This window comes from Calliphora vicina, chromosome 4, assembly GCF_958450345.1.
Source record: "Calliphora vicina chromosome 4, idCalVici1.1, whole genome shotgun sequence".
NCBI classification, from domain to species: Eukaryota; Metazoa; Arthropoda; class Insecta; order Diptera; family Calliphoridae; genus Calliphora; species Calliphora vicina.
Genome location: NC_088783.1, coordinates 34,519,431 through 34,545,213, shown reverse-complemented (window position 1 = coordinate 34,545,213; position 25,783 = coordinate 34,519,431). Strand labels below are relative to the sequence as shown.

General features: G+C 28.5%; 1 protein-coding gene across 2 annotated transcripts in view; it reads right to left on the bottom strand.

The window, feature by feature from the left end:
* Positions 1-25,783, bottom strand: part of RhoGAP19D (Rho GTPase activating protein at 19D) — a 135,465-nt gene that overhangs the window by 52,795 nt on the left and 56,887 nt on the right. For both annotated transcript variants that reach the window (XM_065507038.1, XM_065507039.1), the window contains exons 2-4: positions 12,494-13,380; positions 5,617-5,847; positions 4,985-5,373 (exon numbers count right to left, since the gene is read on the bottom strand). In XM_065507038.1, coding sequence (XP_065363110.1) covers positions 4,985-5,373; positions 5,617-5,847; positions 12,494-12,649 — 776 coding nt within the window. In that variant the 5' untranslated portion in view covers positions 12,650-13,380. The remainder of the gene's footprint in view (positions 1-4,984; positions 5,374-5,616; positions 5,848-12,493; positions 13,381-25,783) is intronic.

The following is a 25,783-nucleotide window of genomic DNA, read 5'->3' as shown; positions in this document are numbered from 1 at the left end:
TTATTTTATCAATTATCTTCATTAATATATACATATAATAATGATTAAAATGAGTGACGAGAAAAATGTGCGTACTAAAATTATTAAATATTTTCAACAAAACCCAAACAATCAAAGGTCTGCTGTCAAACTGAGTCCAATGTTATTAAACAGTATAGGGAGAAGTTGTGCGTTAATAGAATGGAGGTAGAAGGAGTGGTCCACATAATGTTTCTAAAGCCAATAAATATAAAGCATTTTCAAAAGAGCTCCCAACACATCCGGTAGGATGTACGAAAAATTAAAGCCAATGCAGGTTTAAAAACATACATGGCTCAAAAAGTTTCTGATAAAAACTCTGCTAAAAATATAATGGCCAAAGACAGAGAACGGAATTATAATATAATGGATGACGAAACGTATGTTCTGGAGAATTTTTCGCAGCTTCCCAGACAATATTTGAATGTTGTATAAACGTTTATGACCCAAAAGCAGACAATTTTCCTAAGCTTCTTTTCCCCAAAAGTTGCGGCAAAAGAAGCTAAACATTTGTTAGAAAGGGCTCTATAAATACTGAAATTTACATCAAGGAATGTTTACAAAAGAGGATGCTTCAATTCATAAGACTTCTTACTGTGTCCATTATTTATTTTTGGCCTGATTTGGCATCCTGTCACTATCACGCTTATCCCAACTTTCCAAACATTTTAAGAGGTTCCGTCAGTTTTCGAGTTTTATACCCTTTGTGTTTTCACTAAAAGTCTTGTTTTTCTAACAGATTTACTTTAAGAACTTGGAGATTATCTTGCAGATATTTGTAATATAATGTGCTTACTCCTTTTAGTTAAACTCAACACTGTTTTTTAGTAAAACTGCTAAAAAAACACATGGCTTAGTGAAGACATATTAAAGATATTTACACTTTTAAATCTTTAATATGTTTGTCACATTTGTTGTCAGCGTGATATAATTGTAATTGTCTGAAAAAAATGTTTTGGGTAAGGAGACCTCTTAAAATTTTTTTTAAATTTGAATGAAATACATGTAAACATAAAATGTATGAATGTGGATCCAGGCTGGATCCGCGCCTGGAAGTACAAGAACAATAATATGGTATTTGTATCAAGAGAGGCAAATCCTCCAAACTCCCTGGAGCTAAGGTCAGTGGAGACATATTTTGCTCTTGTTAAAAGTGAATTGAAGAGCACAAAAAAGGTGTTCAAAATTGTTCGAACAAAGTAAAAGAAACACTATAAAAACCTTAATGGTTCATAAATTCATCACTATTGATTAAAAATAAAAATAATGTTTTTTGTAAGTTGTAATAATAATTTCACTTAAATAAAAACAAATCAAAACTGTAGGTTTAGTGGTTTCATTTTTAGTAACATTTATGTATGCTAAGATTTTTTTCGATCTCACTCCTTATTTCTGTTTTAATAACATTTTGTTCTATTTTTTTTTTTTTGGTTTAACCGATTTGGCCCATTTTCAATATTAAACATTTATGGTTTGGAGAAAATTTAGTCCCCCTACGTCATTTCCCACTATTGTGTCTTTAACAGGTGTCCTCGTTTAGGCCCCATAGTGTTTTAATTATCAAATGTCGGACAAACATCTTACTCAAATAAAATTTTTTGTTTCATCAACTGAGGTCCTTCCCACTAGGGCCTATCATGCCTCCAACCGACAGGCGAACGGGCATAGTTTGATCATCATCTAGGTGTCCTCGTTTTTTAATTGCTTTTAAACAATAAAATTGTTCGCACATTTTATTTGGAAAAAATTGCATACCTATGTCATACCAGGTCCCATTGTGGGACCCATAGAATAGATTAATAAACATTTAATTTTATTGTAATAGAGATATAATTTTCAGAAAAACTTAATAAGGATCCTAATTGAATTGTAAGTGTCTGAATGTGAGTATCTATATCTGTCCGTTTGACAGCGAAAATATTGGTACATATAAAATGTCTGTGTTAACGACATTTGACGTCAGCATAGAGTTAATGTTAAATATCATTTGTTATTATTTGTTGTTACAGCAATCTTATCAGTTCTGTCTGTCTATCTTATCAGTTAAATATCGATATACTGACATTTCCATAATGTTTTTTTGTTTTTTTTTGCTAGATTTTAACATTTTTCTTTCATTATTTATCTATAGTGAAATTACATACTTGGATACAAATATTAAACAATTCATATAAACAAATTGTTGTTAATTTTTTGTTGTCATTTTATTTTTCAAATAAACACAAAGACAAAACATTGACAAATGCATTTTTACTGCACAATTACTCTCTTTCTCTCTTTGTGGACTAGTGTGGAGTGCGGTGGTGGTGGGTAGGGTAGATTGGGTGGTATTGGTTACAAAGGCCATAGTCATAGTTAGTTAAATGCTTCATCATGTTTGAAAATAAACAATTTATTTTAATAATTATGAATTGAGTTGTGATTTAATATTAATTTTAATTCACAATTTCAATTAAATAATTGAATTAAATCAAAGTGTGGTTTTTTGTTTTGTTTTGAGTTTATTTTTATTTTGTAATGAATGCAAAACAAAGAAAGTTAAAATTAAAACTGATTACAGTTGTCTTATTAGCGAGATCTGGTCATATTATGTGGTTTTTTAATCATATGCATGATTTCATTTTTTTGTTTTTTTTATTTATTATTATTTTTTATTCTCTAACAATGAGTTGTATGAACAATGTACAAATAGTAGGTATATATGTATGTTTTATTTTTTAAGTAATTTTTATTTAAAGAAATTGTTAATATTATTTGAAATATCTAGTAACTGGTTTTTTTAGCTGAAAGAGGTTTACTCTTCTAACACAAAATATAATTAGACAAACAAAATGTTTAAATGTATACAATATTATTAATTTATATTAATTCGTTTAATAATTCGTAATTTGACAAGTATGAGTGTTATATTATCTCCTTCACTATATTTGGTAAATTTTATATTTTCTGAAAATCTTTTCGGGAACAAAATGTGTATAGTGGTAAGTCCGAACAAAATTCCACCTATTTTGGATACATAAATTAGCTATTAACAATAACTATTTGTGAAAAAAATTTCGATCGGGTTTCTTGATCTCAACGTTAGATCTCGCACGTTATTTTGTTCCGTTTTTCAATTCCAAACATTTCTGATCAACATAGAATATTTGGGAAAAATTTCATACCCCTTTATCTTCTTAGAATTTTATAAAAATCAAGAATGTGTTACATACGGAATGACAAATATTAGTTTCTGGGTCCAGAAATATTATTATTCCCTCAAATCTTATATATTATTATTTTTTGAGAATTGTTTATACTTTGAACTATTAAAGTTCATTTAATACGATACGATGAAAAAAAAACTGAGTACACAGTATCGATTTTTCCATGTGTATGGAAGTAATTTATGAAGTAATTTTCCAAAACATAAATTTGAATGGTATACGCGGATCTAACAGTGGATAACATAATGATCCATTCCGCAAATTCTAATAATATAATATTACCAATTTATTTATAAATTTTGATCACAGCACCTGACAATTGAAGCAATCGGTTTTAAGTAATAAAAAACAAAGAATGAGATCGTTTTCGAATATTTTATATTTTCGAATAATAAAAGGTTGAAATAAATTTTGGTGAAAATAAATTTTTGGATTTATGGTTAAAACAACAAACCGTACAAAACTTTTTGTAATTGGTTTTCATTCTTCATTTTAATTCTTTCGTATTAAAAATATACAATGTTAGTAAAAACATGTCGCAAAAACTGACCTGTAATCAAACAGATATTCAATTTGAGGAAAAAACTAAAGTTTCTGTAACCAAGACCGATTCCAGTTGATTACTATTTTCGTAAAATGTAACTTAATAAGGAATATTTGGATAACCTTCATTAGGAAATTGTTGTGAAACAAAAATGGTTTTTGAATTTGCATTTTTTTAATAAACTGAACATCAAACAATATTGGTATCGATTTTTATTGACATTTTGGAATGTACACTGTTTGCGTTAAAAAAGTTTACAATTATTTCGTTTTTCGAGCACACATCTCACTCAAATGGAATTCAATATAATTACGTTATTAATTATTGCTTTATTCATTTAATTTCACCCAAAAAAATAAATCATAAATTTTTTAGGAAATATTTTGAAATTTATTATCATATCGACTACTGATATTAAAAACGATGCTTCATTGCCTTTTGAGAGCAACTTTAGAGTCAAAAGAGACTTTAAATTGAATAACAGAGTTACATGAATAAAAAAGAAAGATAAGAAAATGAACGAAGTCTACTAAAAAAAAATAAGTTAGAGACTGTGTTAGGTTCCAAAAAGGACTTATAAGTCACCAATGCTATTTAGCTAAACTATGATTATTTATGATTGTAAATCCTACCAAATAACTAATAACACTGCATTGACAGATTTCGTTTTTCATGTCTCCTGTACAAATTGTGAGAATGGACTTAGCACGTTTACCAGGGCGATCAGATTACTAACTTTTTATTTTATAGATTTAAAAAACATAATTCGTGAATGAACGTTTTAATAAAATAAAACAAAAAATTAAAAATCTATAAAATCTAAATTAGAACAAATTGTAATCAATCAATTTATATTTAAGGACGAATAAAAAAAACTGAAAAGAGTCAATATTTTGGTCAAAGTTTTCAGGTTATACAATACAAGGTTAGTCCTAACATATTTGAGCTTAATAAATTTTCCATATTTCAAAAGCACAGGCTGAATTGCAATATTCCTACCCGCGTTAATTTTATTATCATTTTGCAATTGAAATTCGATATGAAAGCTCATTCGATCACAAAAGCTATAATTCGGCCCTAGATCTTCCTCTGATCAGTTGACTCTCTGTTAATACATTGCTGACAAATTTAACAAAGATAGCTTAATGAATTTTCTCAACATCAACAAGGATTAAATGCAATTTAAAATATATAAATAATTAATTTATAAACTTACCGCAAATAACTGCCACTATCACTATGTGTAAGTATATTGCCTGAATGTTGTTGATGTTGCTGTTGTTGTTGTTGCTGATGATGATAACTCTGGGCTGTTGCTATATCCATATAATCCGAATTTGTTAAAGGTCTTAGACTGTTAGTGCTAGTAATACTACCGGAACGACTGGCCTGCTGAGAAGCAGGAAATGAGATCAATTGATGTTGCTGGTGTTGTAGAGGAAAAGGTTTACCCACCATCGCCACAGACAGAGGTAAAAGAGCACCAGACGACGACGATGACATAGAAGAGGAGTTGTTAGTGTTATTAGAGGCAGAGGAGGCACTATTACCATTTCCTACATTGGTAACATTTGATTGTGGGGTATGAGCAATACTTGTATAATGCTGTAAATAAAAATAAACCATGAACCAAAAAAAGAAAGACACATTAATTTGTTTTTTTTATAACTTTCAATCATTTTGCACATTAACGGTTACACCACCATTTTATTTCCAAACGAAAAAGTTAATAAATAAAATAATAAAACAAAACTACTCATATACAATAAACCAAAAACAAAATTAAATATAATAAAAAATAAAATGAAAATAAAAATGAAAAAATAACATTTAGTTAACAACACTTGCCATTTGCAAAACATCACACTCCTTGGGCACCACCAACAATTTCAATTCCGAAGGCGTTTGCTTGATCATCGACACAATGGTACTGTAGGCGATACCAGCTATTGGTGTGTTGTTCACCATTAGAACGCGATCGCCTGTCTGCAGGTTGGCATAGTAAGCGGGTCCATTCGGATGTACTTCTTTTATGAAAATCGTTTCCATAGCTTTCACTTGGTACGGTTCGGATGCTTCCTACACACATTCAATACAAACACGAACAAACCAAACGAACGAACGAATGAATAAAATACATACACGGACGGCACCACCACCATTCATTTTCATTCATTTATTGTACCCATCGTACCATTATCATCATCGTCAGATAGTTTTTTTGGAGTTGCAGAAATTAAGAAAGAAGAAAAAAAAGAAACAAAATAAAATAAAGCGTTAAATTATGTTGTAGTGGTTTAAAGTTGTTAATGTTTTTATATTTAGTTGTTGCAGTTAATAAAATTGAAGAGCATAAGAAGTGTATGGAAAACTCCAACCAACTATTTCCAAAAGATGTGAGTAGAAGTATTAACAACTCAAATTGTTGTTGAAAATGAAATGAAATTAGTGCAAATACAAATAAACTTAACAACACGAATACACTCTCACTTACTCACTCACTCACACGCTCACCTAAATATTAATGGCAAAAGCTAAGCAAATCAAATATTTTCCTAATGCACAGTGTTTTAAATTATACAAAAGTTAAGTATCTTATGGTCCTAAAGCTTGAATTAATCTTAAAATTTTTATTTTTCAATTTTCTAAGGTTTGCTACCGTTAACGCTATTTGGATTATTTCGGTAACGCTTCTCCAATTTTTGTATCTCTTCCAAAATAAAAGATTTGTCGAGGTAATCAAAATAGGTATTTTTTGTGAGATGATTTCATAGTTGGAGTCAAATCCGCAGAAACATTTCTTCAGGTTTGGAAGCAATAAATAGCCACTCGGGTCTAAATCATGAGAATAGGGCGGAAGATGGAGCATTTCGTAGCCTAAATCATGATGTTTGCCATGGAAACTGCACATGTGTGTACCATTTTGTGCACCCGATTGTGAGCAAACTCGGCAGCCATCTTACGGAAAGCTTTCTAATACCCAAGTGATCATTCAAAATATCTTCCACAATCTCTCGCACTTTCCAATTTCTCCTCAAGCTATCGATAGCAGTCAATTACAGGAGTATGTTCAAATTTTGACATGAGTCAACTGACTCTCTGTTTCAGTTAAGAGCCTAGAAATTCTAAAAAGTCGCGAACTTATTGACCAATTCGAGAAAATCATGTTTTCTGTAAGGGAGACTAAAACAAATTTGCGGAAGCTGGAGAACACTATTTTAATTCCCGGGAAATAATAAGAAAATTAGTTCATTCCGGATATTTTTAAATACTAAATTGTTTTAAAGAAATATACAATATTTTTGGTGTTCAATGTTGATCCAAAGTATTTTAAGGGTTTATAAAAAGATAGTATTATTTGACTTGTCGCTCTCGTACCTTTTATCGGTCAAAATTCAATAATGATTTAGTGTTTGTTCCAATTTGTCATAAATATAAAGACATTTCCATTTTTTATTTTTGAAAAGTGACAAAATTCGACAAAGTAACATAACAGAATTCATTCAACCTTTGAATGATTAATTTTCTGTTAATTCAAATCTAATTTAAATTGAATTAAAATATTTTTATAGCCACCACTAAAAAAAATCTTAAAAATCTGCATTTAGTGTTTGTCATTTACAAAATGAATTAAAAAAATTTTCTTAAACTTATTTGTAATAGATTTGAATTGAAGAACTGTTGACTCAAAAAAACATTTAAATTTTTTTGGGCGGAACTTAATAGAACATTTGGAAAGATTCGGATTAAGTCGAATAAAGATCTTTTAGACGATTATTAGGTCCGAATCGCTTTCGGTCGGACTCTAATATTTTGTAATGCATTGAATTAAAGAAAACTTGAATGATTCAATAATGACTTAATTCTATAAAGAATTAATACTCAAAGGAATGAATTCAATACGTTTGGAGTACTAATTGGAGTAAATTAATGGAATGGTTAAGTGAATAAAATTTTATTATACAAAAATTTACATTAAAGTGCATTTTTCCCCATTTTAAACACTGTGCTTTTAAAGCATAAATCTTTTTTCTCTTCTCTCCAATATATATAAAAAACCTAACGAAGCATAAAAAACAAAAGTGATGAATATTTAAAATAAAAAAAAAACAAATTTAATTATAATAAAATAATAAATATTGGAGATACAAAATTCACTAAATATATTGAGTTAATGAAACTGATTAGCAAACTTTTGAAAAATAAGGAAATTTCATTAGTTTTGTTTGTCTGCGCTAAGTAAAAGTGGTACTGGACTGTACAGACCATGCAGTTTTTAAAGTAACAATTGTTTACTTTAAAATATCTATATATATAATGTATAAGAAAACTCCTAGTTACCTTTGGTATCCCAAATAGAGATAGAAATATTTGTATTTTTTTTTCTTAAAAATCAACTACTTCAATATGTAATTGTAATGCAGAAAGCCAAAATTGTATTGTGAGATCCGGCGCTACGAACAAAGTCCCCAAAACGCAAATGAATTAAGGCCCAACATTTTATATAGAAAAAACCAACAACGAAATTTAGGGTATAAGTTCATTTTTTGGGGATTTATTTCATTTCTAAAATTGGGGATTTAATTCATAATGAAATTAATGTGGAGTGTATCAAAAACTAGCTTCGCTCAGAAAACTTGTTTTGCATTGTCGGCCTTCGGCCGGGCGCAAAGGATTCCTCCTCTGGGATGTATCAAAACCTGGCTTCGCTCAGAAAAGTTGTTTTGGGGGTTTTAATTCATTTGCGGTTTGGGGACTTTGTTCGTAGCATCGTGAATCCCTTAAAAAATAGCAATACTGGTCTATAATACATGTCTTATCTTCCTAGGGTCCCTACTCGGGAAAATTTTCCCGGGAATATTTTTTTTACAAATCAGAAATTTCTTTTTTCTTAAAGCTATAGTATTATTTCCGCTCAGAGGAGACAGGTTGTCATTTGTTGCAAATCGAGTGGTTCAATTATTCCCATACTTGTTTTCGATTCTAGCAACAGAAAGTCAGTTGACTTAGAATATTGATTTAAATAACCGCATAAACGAATAACCCCAACAAAATGTTTCAGCCACAACAGAAAAATTAGATCATTAAGACAGAATCATTCGATTAGCAATAAATTTGGTTAACATTAAAAATGACAATAATAGCTGTTTAAATTTGTTTACATACATTCTGATTTGAAAAAGAATACGAGTGTGGCAAGTACGATCAGATACTTCTATTATAGTATTAAACAAGTAAGAATGTATGGTCGGTCAAGCCCGACCATGTAATACCCTACACTAAGTAAAAGAGCAAAAACATTTTTCTTTTAAAATTTCAATAATTTATATTTTTGAGTGATTTTCGGAAGTGGGCCTTATATGGGGGCTATGACCAATTATGGACCGATCACCATGAAATTAGATCGTGTGATTTATGTCTATATAAAAGTTTACTATGTTGAATTTTGTGAGTATACCAAAATTTTTAAGCGATTTATGCACGTTAAAGTGATTTTCAGAAGCGGGTCTATGGGAGCTATGACTAATTATGGACCTATCGTAAGAAAATTTGGTGACATGAATTTTGTATATATAAAACTTATTTAGAGCGCAATTTCTGGAGATACATTTATAAATTAAACATTTATGTTTAATTAAATTATTAAAATGGGCGTAACAAATATCTGCACAAATGCATAATAACCTCCCCACTATGGTGGTGTAGGGTATAAAAAACTTTGGACTAACATTGGACAACGAAATTTGTTGTAGATTTCTTTAAAACACAGGCAAAATGTTATAAAAACTTGTTTTAATTTTATATTTAGCAATCCCCGGAAATTTCAAGGAATAAACTGATTTTTTATTATATCCCGCTATTGCTTCTATACTCCTCATTTATATTTCTTATTCGTAATATAATATTAATTTTTTCAAAAAATAACAAGGTTGACTACAGTTACCCCTAAATTACCCTTTCAGTTCAGCATAGCATTACTTCTTTTAACTGCCAAACTTTAAAATTAATAAAACAATTTATGGATGTACTTTTGAGTATCGAGTATTAAAAAACACAGTCAGTATTGAGTGCTCAAATACTCAATACTTTTACATCACTATTGTATTGTAGTTTAATAATAGATTCATGTTATGAATAAAATTCTAATAATTTTGTTGATAATAAAACTTCAAGGTATAAAATTTGTACATTCTAATAAGTACATTCTAATAACCAATAATTATGTATAATGGGTTAAAAAAACTATTAGTTTTTTTGTGCTTGGATAATATTCAAATATTTTTTACGGTTATTTAAACATTTTCAAATAATCAATTAAGCCTGAAGTGTAAACACTTTCAATTATTGAATATTTATATTTGTTTTAAATAAATAAAAGCTTTTTTATATTTGTTAACATTAAGTGTGTGTGTAATGACGAATAATCGATTCAAAATTATATACAACACTAGTTGATGAGCCACGCTAACTAACAAAATCAACATCAAATTAACAGTTATTTATGTTTACTACTTAAACTGCAGTTATTAGTTCAACGACATGCATAGCAGAGTTGGAAAATTCAGTACTATTGTTGAAAATATTTTGCCAACTCAATGTTACAAATTGGTTTAGAGACCTTTTATTTTTAAAATAATTCGGTAGTTCGTGAAAGATTGGACATTTCTTAATGAAATTCGTATTTACACGGGTTCGTAGTTGGATTTCATCACCAAAAATAACGAAAGCATGAAATTTCAAGTTTTATGGTAAATATTATTCTGTTAATTCTCAAGTAAATAACACCAAATACTTATACATAATGCTTATTTATATCTACCCTTCAGGAGACTCACAAATTATTATCATGGAAACCAGAACTTCAAATTAATTAATGCAGTTGATCTTAATTCATAATTCTAAATGTCAACATTTCATTCGATAAAACCAATTTTAATTCACTCATTCTTTTACTTCATTAAAAGGCATTTTTTTTAAAGAATTCACTCCTTGTAAAATATAATTAATTCAAAATATAATTAATTCATAGTAAAATTAAATCAACCTTTGAATGATTGCATTTTTGTTAAATCAAATCTAATCCAAATTGAATGAATATATCGATACCTTAATATAAAAAGGCCCTAACTCTTGTTATTTTAAATCGAGATTTTTTTTGGCTAATTATGATATATGATCGGACCATTTATCGAAATAAACGAAAATCTGGACTTACAAAAAAACACGAGTTATGGCCTTTTTATATTAAGGCATCGATATGTAGATTAGAGTTCGTTTGGTGACCAGGTCACTTCATTTGTTCTTCAGGTATCATCATTTGTTTGAAGGTTTTTGCGTAAATAAAAATAATGGCTTCCTTTTTTTTAGAAAATGTTCACTTCTTGTGGTGGTTCAACATACCTCATGACGAGGATTTTGAGCTCGATTCTGCAGCATAAATTAATAATTAAAAAAAGTTCCAAAAACCCACAACAGGGGGTGCAAAAATATATCAAGCTTATTTTTAGTACTTTCAGTACATTTTCAAAACCTTAATTTTCCATGCCTGATGCACACTATACGTACATGTTGGTACTCTACACATCACACTTACAAGCATACCAATAAAATGATACGAGGATTATTAGAAAATGTTTAATTGTTTATTTTAAGATTTTTTTAAATTACATATCGGCACCTAAAATCACTTTTCATAAGTTGGGAGAAGCAAAAAACTATATAAAATTAAAACTACTTGAGATATTGAAACAAAATTTTCTAACTAGAAATTCTAATTTCAATTTATTAAAAAATATTAGGAAACTACCTAAAATAAGGTAAAATGCTTTTTAATAATTAATTATTTTGTTGAAGAAAATCAGGCACTTGATGATACGTTGTTTTGAATTTTAATAATAAAATAAGTTTCGAACTTTTTGATGATTCGTTGTTTTTCATTTTAGGTGACAGTATAAGGAAACGATCAAATTTAAAACCAAAAAGGCAATAAACAGCAATAAGCAAAGCAAATTTAATTTTCAAAATCAAATCAATTTTTCTTAACCATTCAATTAAAGAATTAATTACGTATTAATTTTTAAGCATTATTCCTTAGTACATCAATTATTAATGCATTATTCCTTAGTACTTCTCATTTCATTGAGAATTAATTCTTTATTGCATCAAAATATCTAAATACAATTTATGTATGATTAAATATTTCTTCAATTCAAATCTATTACAAAAATGCTTAGGATTCATTTTATAAATGATTAAAATCAAAACAAAAAACTGAGCCCCTCGTATAAATATTGTGACCCTGTGGTCGTTTTGCACTATTGTGAATGCCGCTTAGGAAGATTGTCAGTTGACAATTGAAGTCCTGTCAATCTGCCTAGCATAAGCAGCAACAAATCAAAAAACCAAATCGAAGAAAATATATTTTCATTAAATTTTGAATAGATTTGAATTAACAAAAATTTAATTATTCAAAGGTTGAATGAATTTTATTGTGAATTAAATTAATTATGAATTAATTCAACAATAAAAGCCTTTGAATGAATGTCTAACAAAATCTGAAGTAGCTATTTATTTCCGAATTAAATTATTCCAAAGAAATGTCATTTTCAAAAACCATGCAATTATGCCCTCGTATAAGTACATTTTATGTTGTTATTGTTAAACTTTCAATATTTGTCTAATTGTTGTTGTTGTTTGTTTATAAATTTTTATATCAATAATTTACCTGTGGCCAAGAGGGATCATCTTCCGGTGGATAAGCAATAAAATGACGTAGAGTAAAACCAAAACCTTGATTTGGTCGTCGTCGTATAACAACAAGTTTTGGCTGTGGCATTTGCTGTTGACCAGCCGATGTCGTTGTGCTCGGATTCTGCAACATTTTGGCAAACTGTTTTTTTTTTTGGTTTTTGGAAAATACTATGTACTAAAACAACCAAATGGTCCTTATGGCCGTTTGCTGATGTTGCTGTTAATCAAACTTTTACTGAGCACCACCAATTAACCAACAACAACGTCTGTTGTTGCTGCTGCTGTTGCTATTGCTGTCCGTCCGTTACTGTATTGATGTCAGTTTAATTTGCATGGAGTGAAGAAGAAAAATAAGCATAGACATAGACGTTGTTGTTGTGGTTGTTGTTGCTGCTGATGATGATGACGATGATGTGATTTTAACATCTTTATTGTAGAAGCTGTTGTAGTAGTCGTCTTCGACGTTGTAGTCGTAATAATAATTTCCAACTAAGTGGCATTCACAATTGGTATCAAATTGCACAAGATCAGAGTTTGAGCTGAGTGTTCATCAAAAGATCAATCTATTTAGTAGCTTGAGCTGTTTTGTAGACTGGCTGCTGCTGCTGCTTATTTTTGTAACAAGTGTAAGAAGAGAGCGAGCGTTGAATATTGAAGAACAAACAACATGCATTAGGTCTCCGTAGTCATAGTCATATCCATCGTCATCATTAACTGTATGAAGGTTACGATCATGGGGTTAATCAGCCATCTTCTGGTCTCATAAAAAAGGTTTATTTTTGCACTTTTATTTTGCAGATCAAATATGGTTACTGCTGCTGTTGCTGTTGTATTTTATCTTTGCTGACAATTAAATATAAACTGTTAATGAAAAAATGAGAAAGATAAAATGATTAAATACTGGAAAAAAAACAATAATATTTATTTATAGATTTAATGAGAAAAAACTGTTATTGACATATTGGATGATTAAAAAATATATAAATAAGTATATGTACTGAAAAAAGCTTTTTTTATGAAGCTTAAACGAATTTCAAATAACCCTACAAATAATGAGTACATCATTAAGATCTAAAAAAAAACTTTCATTCTAACCAATATCCATAAAAGGAAAAAAAAACTAGCATACATTTATTTATTTATAGCATAAACAAAATAAAACCGTCTTTTTTTAAATGCGCTAAAGAATTCACAAACTCACCACTTTAAGCTTTTTAATGAAAGATAAGCTTTTTCTATAATAAGCGTTTTAAAACTTTCATTTATTTTAATACATATTAATATATTTCAGTTTTTTCGTTTTAATAACCATGATATATGCATGTATGATTAGTAAAAATTATAATATTAGAAAATTGTTGTTAACAACCAAAGTCTTAAGCAAAAACACACACAAAAAATTAAAATAAAATAACGAAAAAAAAAACTTAATAATTAAATGCTAAAAAGCCATTAACAAAAATTCATCCGCATTAGTGTTTTGATGTATAAATATTAATTTAAATTGTTTACGTTTTTTTGTTGTGGTGGTGTTGTTTCTTTTAACACTATTATTAACAATTAAAATGTTTACTTGCTATAAGTTGCAAACATACTAAATGGGGTTTAGTCGAATTTTTAGACAAATTTTGAAGATACATACTCGTAATATTAAATATTTTTGAATTTACTTGTTTGTATATAAAACAAGTAAGAAAACTGTGCCGAATCTTATATACCCTTCACCAATTTATATTTCAAAATACAAATTTTAAATATTTTTAATTTTTTGGAATTGTTATTTAAACATTTTTTTTTTAATATTTTTTTTTTGTTAATATTTTTAATTTTTTAAATTTTTAATTTTTTAAAAATTTTAAAAAAAATTTCTTAGTTTTTAAATTTTTTTTTTTTTGGTGAAAAAAAAATTCGGGTTAAAAAATATTTTTTTCCGATTTTGACCCATTGTAGGTCCAACTTACTATGGTCTTATATACGTCGTTGCAAAGGTCTTTGAAATATCTATCATTAGATATCCATATTGTCTATATAAATGAGTAATATGGATATAGGTCAACAATTTAGGTTGTCCTGGTTTTTTCCTCATATCTCAGCCATTTGTGGACCGATTTTGCTGATTTTAAACAAGAAACTTCTCGAAAAAATGTCTGACAGAATTATTAAAGATTTGGATCCTGAAGATATCTGGGGTCTTCAGAAAATTGATTTCAACAGACAGATATACATACAGACAGAGATACATGGCTTAATTGACTTCGCTATCTGTAAGGAATATACTTTATAGGGTCGTAAAATTATATTGTGGAAATTACAAACGGAATGACAAACTAATATATACCCTTCTCATGAAGGTGAAGGGTATAACGAGTAAGAGTGTTATATTCGGCTGTGCCGAATCTTGTATATCCAACATCACATATGTTCCCCAATTTTCGCCATACTTTACAGTATAATTTCAGAGTACTTGGAACAAATTTGTGCAAATTTTATCAGGATTGCCGCACAATCAACATATTTATGACTGCTCAAACAGTATTTCGGGGTGACATTTGTATGGGGGCTAGTTGAAATCATGGACCGATATCGCCCATCTTCAATACCAAACAAATCTTAACAACAGAGATTATTTATGGAAATTTCCTGTCAGCTATCACCTTTCGTTTGGGCCCTATCGTGTTATAGCGGACATAGCTAGATCCTCTTAGAATCTTATGAGAACCGAGGATATATGTATATTAGAGTGACAATCAGTTGTATGGAAAAAATTTTTTGTTAAAATTTTGAAGAGTGCCGGGTGGAATATTGTGACAGTAGGCCTAAATGTTAAGTGCTGAAAATTTGAGCCAAATCGGTCAACGATTTCTGGACGCGCATCGAGGTCAAAGTTCAGATATATGCAAAATTATACTATTTATATGGAATAAATAGGTGAAACTCGTTAAATTTCTGCATTGTTTTCTAGAAATGTATAGATTTATTTATGTTAATGAATATTACATTAAAAAAAAAATTTTTGAAGTTAACCCTGCATCTCCTTTGGGTCAAAATGACCCAAAAACTGTATTATCGCCAAAATTCTGAAAAAATGCTAATTTTTCAGATATTTTAAAAATTTTGCTACTAAATAAATACTTTTGCAATTGAATGCAAAAGAATCGAAATGTGTACGTAATTATCGTTGTAATGAGATATAAATGAAAAAATTTGGTTAAAAAATGTTAAAGTTATTACAAATTCGCCAGACCATTATCGTGTTTCAGGCCACTTGAACAAAAAATTTAGGAAAAAAAATTAACATATTTCGAGAAAAATTAAAATAAAAGCTAATTTTTATTTAAAATATATCCGTATTTACTTGTGTATGAGTTTTTGTCTTCGTAGGATACCGTTAACCTATTCGCAGGTATGGCCAAAAAAAATTATTTTTTTAACGGCTGTTTCAAATCTCCATTTTCAATTTTTTAAAAATTTTGTTAAACAAATTTCAGAATTTTTTGATCATCACATTGGGATTTATTGAGATCAAAATAGGGGATAAAAATATGAAAAAATTATGTCAATACCTCTTACAGTTTTTCCGTACCTGCGATTTAAATTTTGCGATTTTCAAGAAAAACTAATTTTTTGTCCATATTTAGGCGAATGAGCCCAATTTCCTTAATGTTATAAATTTTGAGTAAAACCTATTCATAATATTATAGTCCTTGTAATTTTAAATATGGTCTGAAAATTTTACTAAAATCGGAAAACGATAACCTTAAATCGTGAAGGTCAAAGGTCAAATTTTCCAATATTTGGAATTTCTAAAGAAAAGATAGCGAAATGTTATATATTTTTGGGCCGATTTTAATGAGACTTGAGGAAAGTATACATTGGGGTCTAACATTTACAACAACAGTGCAAAAATGGATTTAATCCTTTAAGAGCACTTGGGGTCAAAATGGCTGTGTTTTTCGTGATTTTAAATGTTGAGGGTAATTTGGACCCCAAGTGCTGCTAAGAGTTAATTTCCATTTTTGTGCTGTTATTTTAAATCCTGGACTTTATGTTATACTTTCCTCAAGTCTCATTAAAATCGGCCCAAAAATATATAACATTTCGCTATCTTTTCTTTAGAAATTCCAAATATTGAAAAATTTGACCTTTGACCTTCACGATTTAAGGTTATCGTTTTCCGATTTTAGTAAAACTTTCAGACCATATTTAAAATTACAAGGACTATAATATTATGAATAGGTTTTACTCAAAATTTATAACATTAAGGAAATTGGACTCATTCGCCTAAATATGGACAAAAAATTAGTTTTTCTTGAAAATCGCAAAATTTAAATCGCAGGTACGGAAAAACTGTAAGAGGTATTGACATAATTTTTTCATATTTTTATTCCCTATTTTGATCTCAATAAATCCCAAAGTGATGATCAAAAAATTCTGAAATTTGTTTAACAAAATTTTTAAAAATTTGAAAATGGAGATTTGAAACAGCCGTTAAAAAAATAATTTTTTTTGGCCATACCTGCGAATAGGTTAACGGTATCCTGCGAAGACAAAAACTCATACACAAGTAAATACGGATATATTTTAAATAAAAATTAGCTTTTATTTTAATTTTTCTCGAAATATGTTAATTTTTTTTCCTAAATTTTTTGTTCAAGTGGCCTGAAACACGTTAATGGTCTGGCGAATTTGTAATAACTTTAACATTTTTTAACTAAATTTTGTCATTTATATCTCATTACAACGATAATTACGTACACATTGCGATTCGTTTGCATTCAATTACAAAAGTATTTATTTAGTAGCAAAATTTTTAAAATATCTGAAAAATTAGCATTTTTTCAGAATTTTGGCGATAATACAGTTTTTGGGTCATTTTGACCCAAAGGAGATGCAGGGTTAACTTCAAAAATTTTTTTTTTAATGTAATATTCATTAACATAAATAAATCTATACATTTCTAGAAAACAATGCAGAAATTTAACGAGTTTCACCTATTTATTCCATATAAATAGTATAATTTTGCATATATCTGAACTTTGACCTCGATGCGCGTCCAGAAATCGTTGACCGATTTGGCTCAAATTTTCAGCACTTAACATTTAGGTCTAGTGTCACAATATTCCACCCGGCACTCTTTGAAATCTAAAAAAAAAAAAATCGGCTGTCACTCTAATGTATATGTTTTGGTTGTACGACCAATATTTCGAAATAATTAGACAAACGGAATGACGAAATCATCTTTTTTGGTGGTGGGTATAAAAAGCAACATGTAAGGAAACAGGTTATTAAGAGTTTATTCTACGAAATATTGGATGTATGACTTAAAAATGCAGGATTTACACTAGATGTCATATTTTTTGAACGCGGTTTTTGTTTTTAATAACTTAATGTTAGGATTCATCCAATAGCAGGCAAATTGGGTACCATACCAAATGAAGCTGAGAGATATTGAAAGACGATTTTGTATGTCTAAAATGTTGCTTCAACGCTATAAAATAAAATACTTTTGGGACCGAATCATTACTGTCGATAAAAAATGTATTCATTACGATAACCTGAAGCGTAAGAGCCAGGCCAACCAGCCGAATCGACACCAAAGATAAATATACAAGGCGCTAAGGTAATTTTCTGTATTTGGTGGGTCCAAAAGTGTCCTATCTATTATGAGCTGCTGAAATCTGGTCAAACTATCACAGGGAACCTGTACCGAACGCAACTGATTCGTTTGAAGCGAACATTGGCCGAAAAACGCCCAGAATATGCGACCAGACATGAAACCGTAATATTACATCATGACAATGCTAGGCCATATTAAGCAATACCTGTTAAAAACTGTTTAGAAATAAGTGGTTGGTCGATGTCTCTGGGATACCTATACGAAATTGGCTTGATTCGTTTTTGGCCTCAAAAGATGAGCAGTTCTATTGGCTCGGAATCCATATGTTGCCAGAAAGATGGGAAAAGGTCAGAGCCAACAATGGCTAACACTTTCATTAAATTTATATTGTACAAATGTTTCAAAATAAAAGCCACAAATTTGAAAAAAATCTCGTATTTTTAAGTCATACACCCAGTACTAAAAAAACAAGCCATAAAGTGTAGTCGTTTAAGACCGACCATATAATACCCTACACTGAGTAAATAAGCAAAAACATTTTTCTTTTAATATTTCAATAATTTATGGGGGCTATGAAAAAATTGCGCAATTTTAAGTTATATTTCATGTATCCGATTACATTTACATACATGAATCTATAAAATTAACCAAATCGGCTGAACAAGATAATTTTTTTAAATAAAAAGCACAAAAAACTGTTATTATTTTTCCCCATTTTCATTGTGTTACAAACTCAACGATAAAACAAGCATATTTCATAAAAATTTATAGAGAACTAAGCCAAAAACAGAGAGAAAGAAAAAATAATCATGTTTATAAACACTTAACTCCCCAATACGTCATTATATATTGGCGTAGATCATTTAAGGTGAGATTTCATCTTTTGGTGGTTGTAGTTTCTAGTAGATTTTGAATGTTTTTTTTTTTTGTGTTTCTTCTTATTTGCTGTATTTTCTTAGTTTCTATTCATGTTTATTTTTAATTATATCAAAATAACAACAGAAGCAGTGATGTAGTGTTGATATTATTTATTTATTTTGGTTGTTAAAGATTGATGAGATTTGCATTAACAAATACCTAATACAATAATAAAACAGCAAGTACTTCGGTACTTCACCTCTACAACCAGCAATAATAATCAAATCATCAGCCTGATCAGTGCAGAACAAACAGGGTCATATTTATAAGAATAATTCAAGCTGCGTCTTATTTATGGGAATAATTGAAAGTACATATGTATTTAAGTAAAGCAATTGTTATAAAATTAGTTTAATTTTTTAACTTTTATTTTGTTTTTATTATTCAAGTGAAATATTTTTGAAATAAGTAGAGTTTAAAAAACAATTAAATGTAAATGTATTATTAAAATATTTAAAATGTAATTATGAAACAAAAAAGAAATTTAATAAAGGGGCTTCAACAGCACGAAAATCTTCTATAGTTACGCACTTACTACTCTATTATTAAGCCAGCCATGCATATAATTATAACTTTAACGTACAAAATTTTTATTTTTTGTATTTATCTTTGAACTTTATATATTTATTTATAAAGTTTGTTAGCTTTTTTTAGAAAAGAGATTTAAATCTGGTTCTTTTTCTTATTTTTTTGAGTTGCGATTATGTTGATTTGTTTATTTCTTAACATTTTGCTGGCAATAACGATATGATCATTATTAACCCATCTTTGCTGCAAAATCGGCACTTAATAGTTTTTATCGGTTTAGTTTTTAAAGTCTTTTAGAAAGAAATTGAGATTAAAACTGTTCCAATTTTGGTTATTTTTACGTAATTGATCAAAACTTTTCAAATAAATTAAGAACGTTCAGGATCTTAAAAATACAATTAAACCTATTCATAAACTAATTATTTGTCTTTATATGAGCAATTTCACGGTCTGGAATGCGTCGTTCATTTATTACAAAAGAGAAACATGCTAATTGATACATAAATTTGAAAGTGATTTTTTTTTAACTAAAGTTAACTGTTGATAGTTGTCATTTTGAAATATTTGCATTAGTTTTTTTTACAATATTTAGTATGATACATTTTTGCGTCACTTTGTAATAAGGATTAGTTCCAGTAATTTCAACAAAAGATTCTTATTTATTATTTCTGTGGTCGTATGGAAAAACTAGATAACTCCATTTTTTGGAAAACATGTGAAAAACACACTTAACGTTTTAAACATATTTCACTAATTAATTAATATGAATTTATGTTGTTATGCATGCGCATTAAACAAAACATAATTTTAAATAATGTTAAGGATTTCTGATTCCATTGAACTAATTTTTTGACATTAAAATCGAAAATCGATGTCAGTTACCTTGTTTTTTCAAAAAATAGTATTAATTTGTTTTCAAAAAAAAAAAAAAAAAATTATTTTTTAATTTATTTTGATATTTTACGGAATTAAGAAATCTTTTGTGAAAAAAATCATGAACTATTTGACTAGCACGTTAATTTACCCGTTATTTGGAGTCACCTAGTTTTTTCAAAACATATTTTTTTCTTTTAATCTTATGCATACATTTTAAAAATAAATTTTTTTCTTTTTTTACATCGTTTTAAACTTCTAATTTTTTTTTGTTTTTTAAGAAACTAAGTTGGCAAATTTGTATATGAAAATAACTTTTAAATGAGAAACTACATATATCAACATTTCGATCTGACAGGGTGATAGTAAATGAAACGCACTTTCTATTTTTGGTGTTATCTTAATTTTCTCAAAAAGTGGAGTTAACTAGTTTTTTCATACGACCACAGATTTATTGGTTCAATTAGTTCAATAACTTTAACTAAACCCATTGGTAATGAATTTTTAGCCTTGTTGGCAATGTTTGTTGATGGTATAAGGCACAAACTTCTTTAGCATAATCAGCCCAATTTTGACTAAAAATTTCCTCGTTATTTTTTTTTTCTTTTCTCATTTTTCATATTCAAATTCAATGCGCGACTTTTTCTTTCCTATACAATATTTTCCCTTTATCAAAATAAAGTGTTTAGTGTGATTATTATAAGCAGTAACTAACTTTTTTAGTTAAAGTCGCTAAACTTTGATTTTAACTACAAATTACAGCCACCTGATTACAACAGTGGCGGCCTACTGATATCAAACGATGATTAAGGTAAAAGAACGCGACATTTGAGCATGAAAAGAAATAAATAAAAATATTACCAATAATCCGGCCCCTTTTAATATTTTTGTGTTATTTGTTGGTAATGGGAAGATTTCGTAACAAGTGTGCAATCATGATATAAATATGTTAACTAGGATTCAAATTTTCCCGGAAATATTTTGTTTATACGAAAAAAATATAATAATAGTACACACAGAAAACAGATCGATTGGAAATCAGTTACTATTGTTAATATTTAATCAAATGAACTAAAATTGTATAGTTATTATTAAAAGATTATAAACTCTACTAACTTTCTATGTTATGAATAGAAAAGCCCTAATTTGAATCGAATTATGGTACTAACAACTCTAATGTTAGTTAGATGAACTAATATGTATATGAAATAAAATGTATGTTATGAATTCGTCTACAATAACTAACTATAATTCAGTAATATGTACTTCATTTCCAATTATTAGTTCATGTAATCGAAAATTCTATAATGATTTAAGAAAATCAAATTCGGTGTTCTCAACCGACAGAAAATTATCTGACATTTTTGTATAATAACATTTCTAAAATAAAATAAATTGAAAATGAAAAATACAAAATATGATAAATTTTATTGAATTTTAAATTTAAAATTAGCTGATGGACATGAATGGGTAAGTATATTAGCTTTATCTTTTCTTAAAATCGTGAATATAACAATGTATTAATAGCGTGTTTAAATCCATTTCAGATTTACTAACACGGAAATATCAAATTCCTGCATCAAAAAATGCTAGTAAATTTGGATGAATTTGGAGAGCTCAAAATAGAAGAGATATATATGGTTGAGATTTTCTAATCACTATCAGCCTTAATGTGAACAAGGAATATATGGAAGTAAATATGGACTCCATTAAGAAATCCCCGTAGGAAAATTGCCGCTTTTTACAAAAATGTACGATTTATCTTTCGGAGCCTAATAATCTTTGGGACGTTCATTTAACTTAGAACACGAGAATCTCTAAATTCCGCTTGTATTTTTAAATGGTGCGTTTGCCTTTATTCTACATTCAACATTGCCTTGGAATTTGACAACATGACTGAGGTCTGAATAGAAACCCAACAATATCAGTTAATTTGATTTTACAAATCACTATCAGCTTCTCGTCGACAAGAATAGCTGAATATCTACATCATTTGTTTCATTGTAATACTAACAATTATTAATTTAATCTTAAGATTATGTTTATATATTAAGAATAAATAAATTGGGAAAAAATACATTTGCATGTAATTTGTTCTTAAAATAAAAAAAAATATTTTAGCTATCCCTACCTACATATCAGTCCTTAGCACCGACTGGTTTAATTTTTAATAGTTGCGTGTACCATTAATTCAGCAATTGATTTGTGCTCGTACCATATATTCAGTTGCTTCAATCGAATTCTGAGATAGTACGTGCAACCGACAAAATTCGATTGGCGACAAATTCGGTTGCAATAACGAATCTGTTTTCTCTGTGTAATAACATATTTAAATCCTTAGTGGCAAGCGAACATAGTAATGACATATTTAACTCCTTATTTGTAAGTGTTTGTGGTAAGTACTTGCCTCCATTGGCATCACAGCGTTAAAATAATAAGTTAAAAGGTGAATGCATAAGTAGTAAAGACTAATAATCCAGCTGTTCTATGTAACTGTCCCGTGATTTTACATATCATTTAGGGACACCACTAATTACATAAATAGTTACTTTTGTAACTTTTGTAATTACATAAATATATATGTTTGTCCATAGCAGGGGTTCAATTGACCCTACAAATAGACTATCTAATATCTGGTCCAAAGTAGTCAACGCATGAGATCCATACACCGGTTACATAGTGTCAGTTACCTTACTAGCCAATAAGATAAGTAAAAAACTAGTCCTTAAATAGAAATATAATTAGACTTTTAAAATGACTACAGATTGGTTAAACAAGGGACAGTAAAATCGTAATACATCCAGTATTATATGTTTTGTAGTTAGTAAAATGGCTAAAGTGGAATGAAAATAAAAAAAAAATTAAACATACTAGACTTCAGATTACAAAGGGGCACTAAGTGACTACTGACTCTCCCATAGAAGTAATCAATTGGTGAATAAAATAACTAATTTCTAAAGTGCTGTACAGACTAAACTTTTAAAGTGACTACAGCCTACATTACTTGGAAACAGGAAAGTGACAATTTACTTTACGCTAGATTAAATTGGATATATAAAGAAAAAAATTGTCTTCTCTTTACATTACAAAGTGCACATATAGGTGTCAACAAAATATATAAATTGGTGTCAACCAAGTGATCAGACATTAGGGAAAATTACTGTCTAATAATAACTACATACTTGTAAAACCGCTGGGTATATTAGCATTTTAAGTCATTACTTTGTAAATTAAATGTAAATTAGGTTTGGTATAAAAATTTAGGTTTTTTATAGAATTCAGCTTAAAAAAACCCATTTCATTTACAAAAATATTGCAACATATTTTAAATGTACTCGAACGTAAAAAAAAGAAATGGGTTAATAATACAATTCACACAAATTTCGAGAATTATGTTTGAGACATACTTTGAAAGAAGAAAGGTTCATAGTTCGTTCAACGTGACAGTGTTTGTGAGATTTTCTTTTACGTTTATTTTTGTGTATGTTTTTTTTGTTTGAGAAATTGTTTGCTGTGTTTTTAAGAAAAAAGTTTTATTTTATTTTAGTTTTTATATAATTAACCTCCGGTTTAAGCCAGAAATAATAATTTCTTTTATTTCTTCAAAAAAATACAAGCAGAGAGTTTTTTGTGGTATTATAATTGTTGTTGTAGTTATTGTTTGAATGTGTTGTTAACCTTCTTTTCATTACTCGTTTTGCAAGAATATAAATGTTTTTTTTTTTGGTTTTTCTTCTTTTTTTTAGTTTTTTGTTTAGCTTGTATGTATCTTTTTTTCTCCAGCGTATAAAATCAAGTACGTCCGTTCGTATGTACAAACGTATTTATTTAATTTCTTTCTTATTGTTGTATTTATTTTTTTCTTGAGTTTTTTCTTCTTATTTGCAAAGTGAAATCGACCTCTCTTGCATTTTTTTTTGTAGCTTTAAGAGTTTTTTTCTTACAATTTTTATTTTCTTTATAATTTAGTTGTGCTTTTAATATTTTATTTCCATTTATTAATAATAAAAAAAAGATAAATGTAGTTTATAGTTTAATAGTTTTGCCCGTCAGTCACTTGAACAGACATTAATAAAAAACCATTAACAAAAAAACACAAAACATGTTAAAAAATAATAAAGTTTGGTTTATTCATCCGTACATCCAGCCGTATTTTTTTTGTATATTTTATTTTTTCAAAGACGAATTGTCAATGCTGGTAAAATTTTTTTTGTTTTGGACCAAGTGTTAGCTCGTCATAATAAAACTGACAACAATTATCAATTCAACACAATTGCACCATAAGGGCAATTGTTGTTACGGTAATGTTTGAAATAAATAAAAAAAAAATTTATTAAATCGCCGACAGATCATTGACCTTTTTCATTTAATTGGTATTCGTGGTGGAGCTCAATTAAAGTGTTGAATTTGAGGTTTTATTACAAAAAATATAACTGATATGTAACAAATTGGAAACATTAATACAAAAATACCGGCAGTTCAAATAAACCTTGCTAAAATTTCTTTAATAGAACATGTCTAAGGCCTAATTAAACAGAGCAAACTGTCTTTCAAATGAAGAGTGTTTGGAAATTGGACCTCCAGGTTACGCCTTGTACGAGCTAGCCGTGGCGGCCACATGCCCGAAATTATGTTTAAACAATAATGCCATAAAATTATCTTATTATTTAAGGATATTATTTTATGGATATATGTTTTATTTCAATTTAAAGTTCTTCGCCTCTATAAAAAACCTCCTTTATATATAGGACCTTTCAAAAATAATATTTTTTTATAATTGGGACCTGGCCATATTAGAAATAGTTTTTTCTTTTGGCTACATGTGTATGTACTTATAAATTGACCAAACACTGTAAATTATTGAAATAAATAATTCGCATAGTTGCTACACTAAAACCACAAAATCACATTTTTTTAACACCTAAACTCAAAGTCACATTTTTGCTTGAATTTCAAATAAAAAACAAATAAAACACAACACCAGATTTGGCAGCAGCATTACACATTCAACAAATAATTGAACAAGAAAAACATTTTAGATTTAGATTTTAAACCAACATGTGAATGAAAAATTGTTCGAGCTTAAGAATTGAACTCATTTTAAGTGTTTAAAAACACTGTGAGTCATATATATTAAAAAAAACAAAATTTAGCAGTTTTTCGTTCCTGTGTACCCAGCAAGTAAATTTTAAATTAATATTATTGATGACTTTTTTTGTAAATAAATAATTTTATTTTATTTTTTGTGATATTTTTTTTGATTAACTAAAATTTCCAGTTAATTGAAAAACGTGTTTTATTTTCGCAACACTGCCATTCATCTGTTGT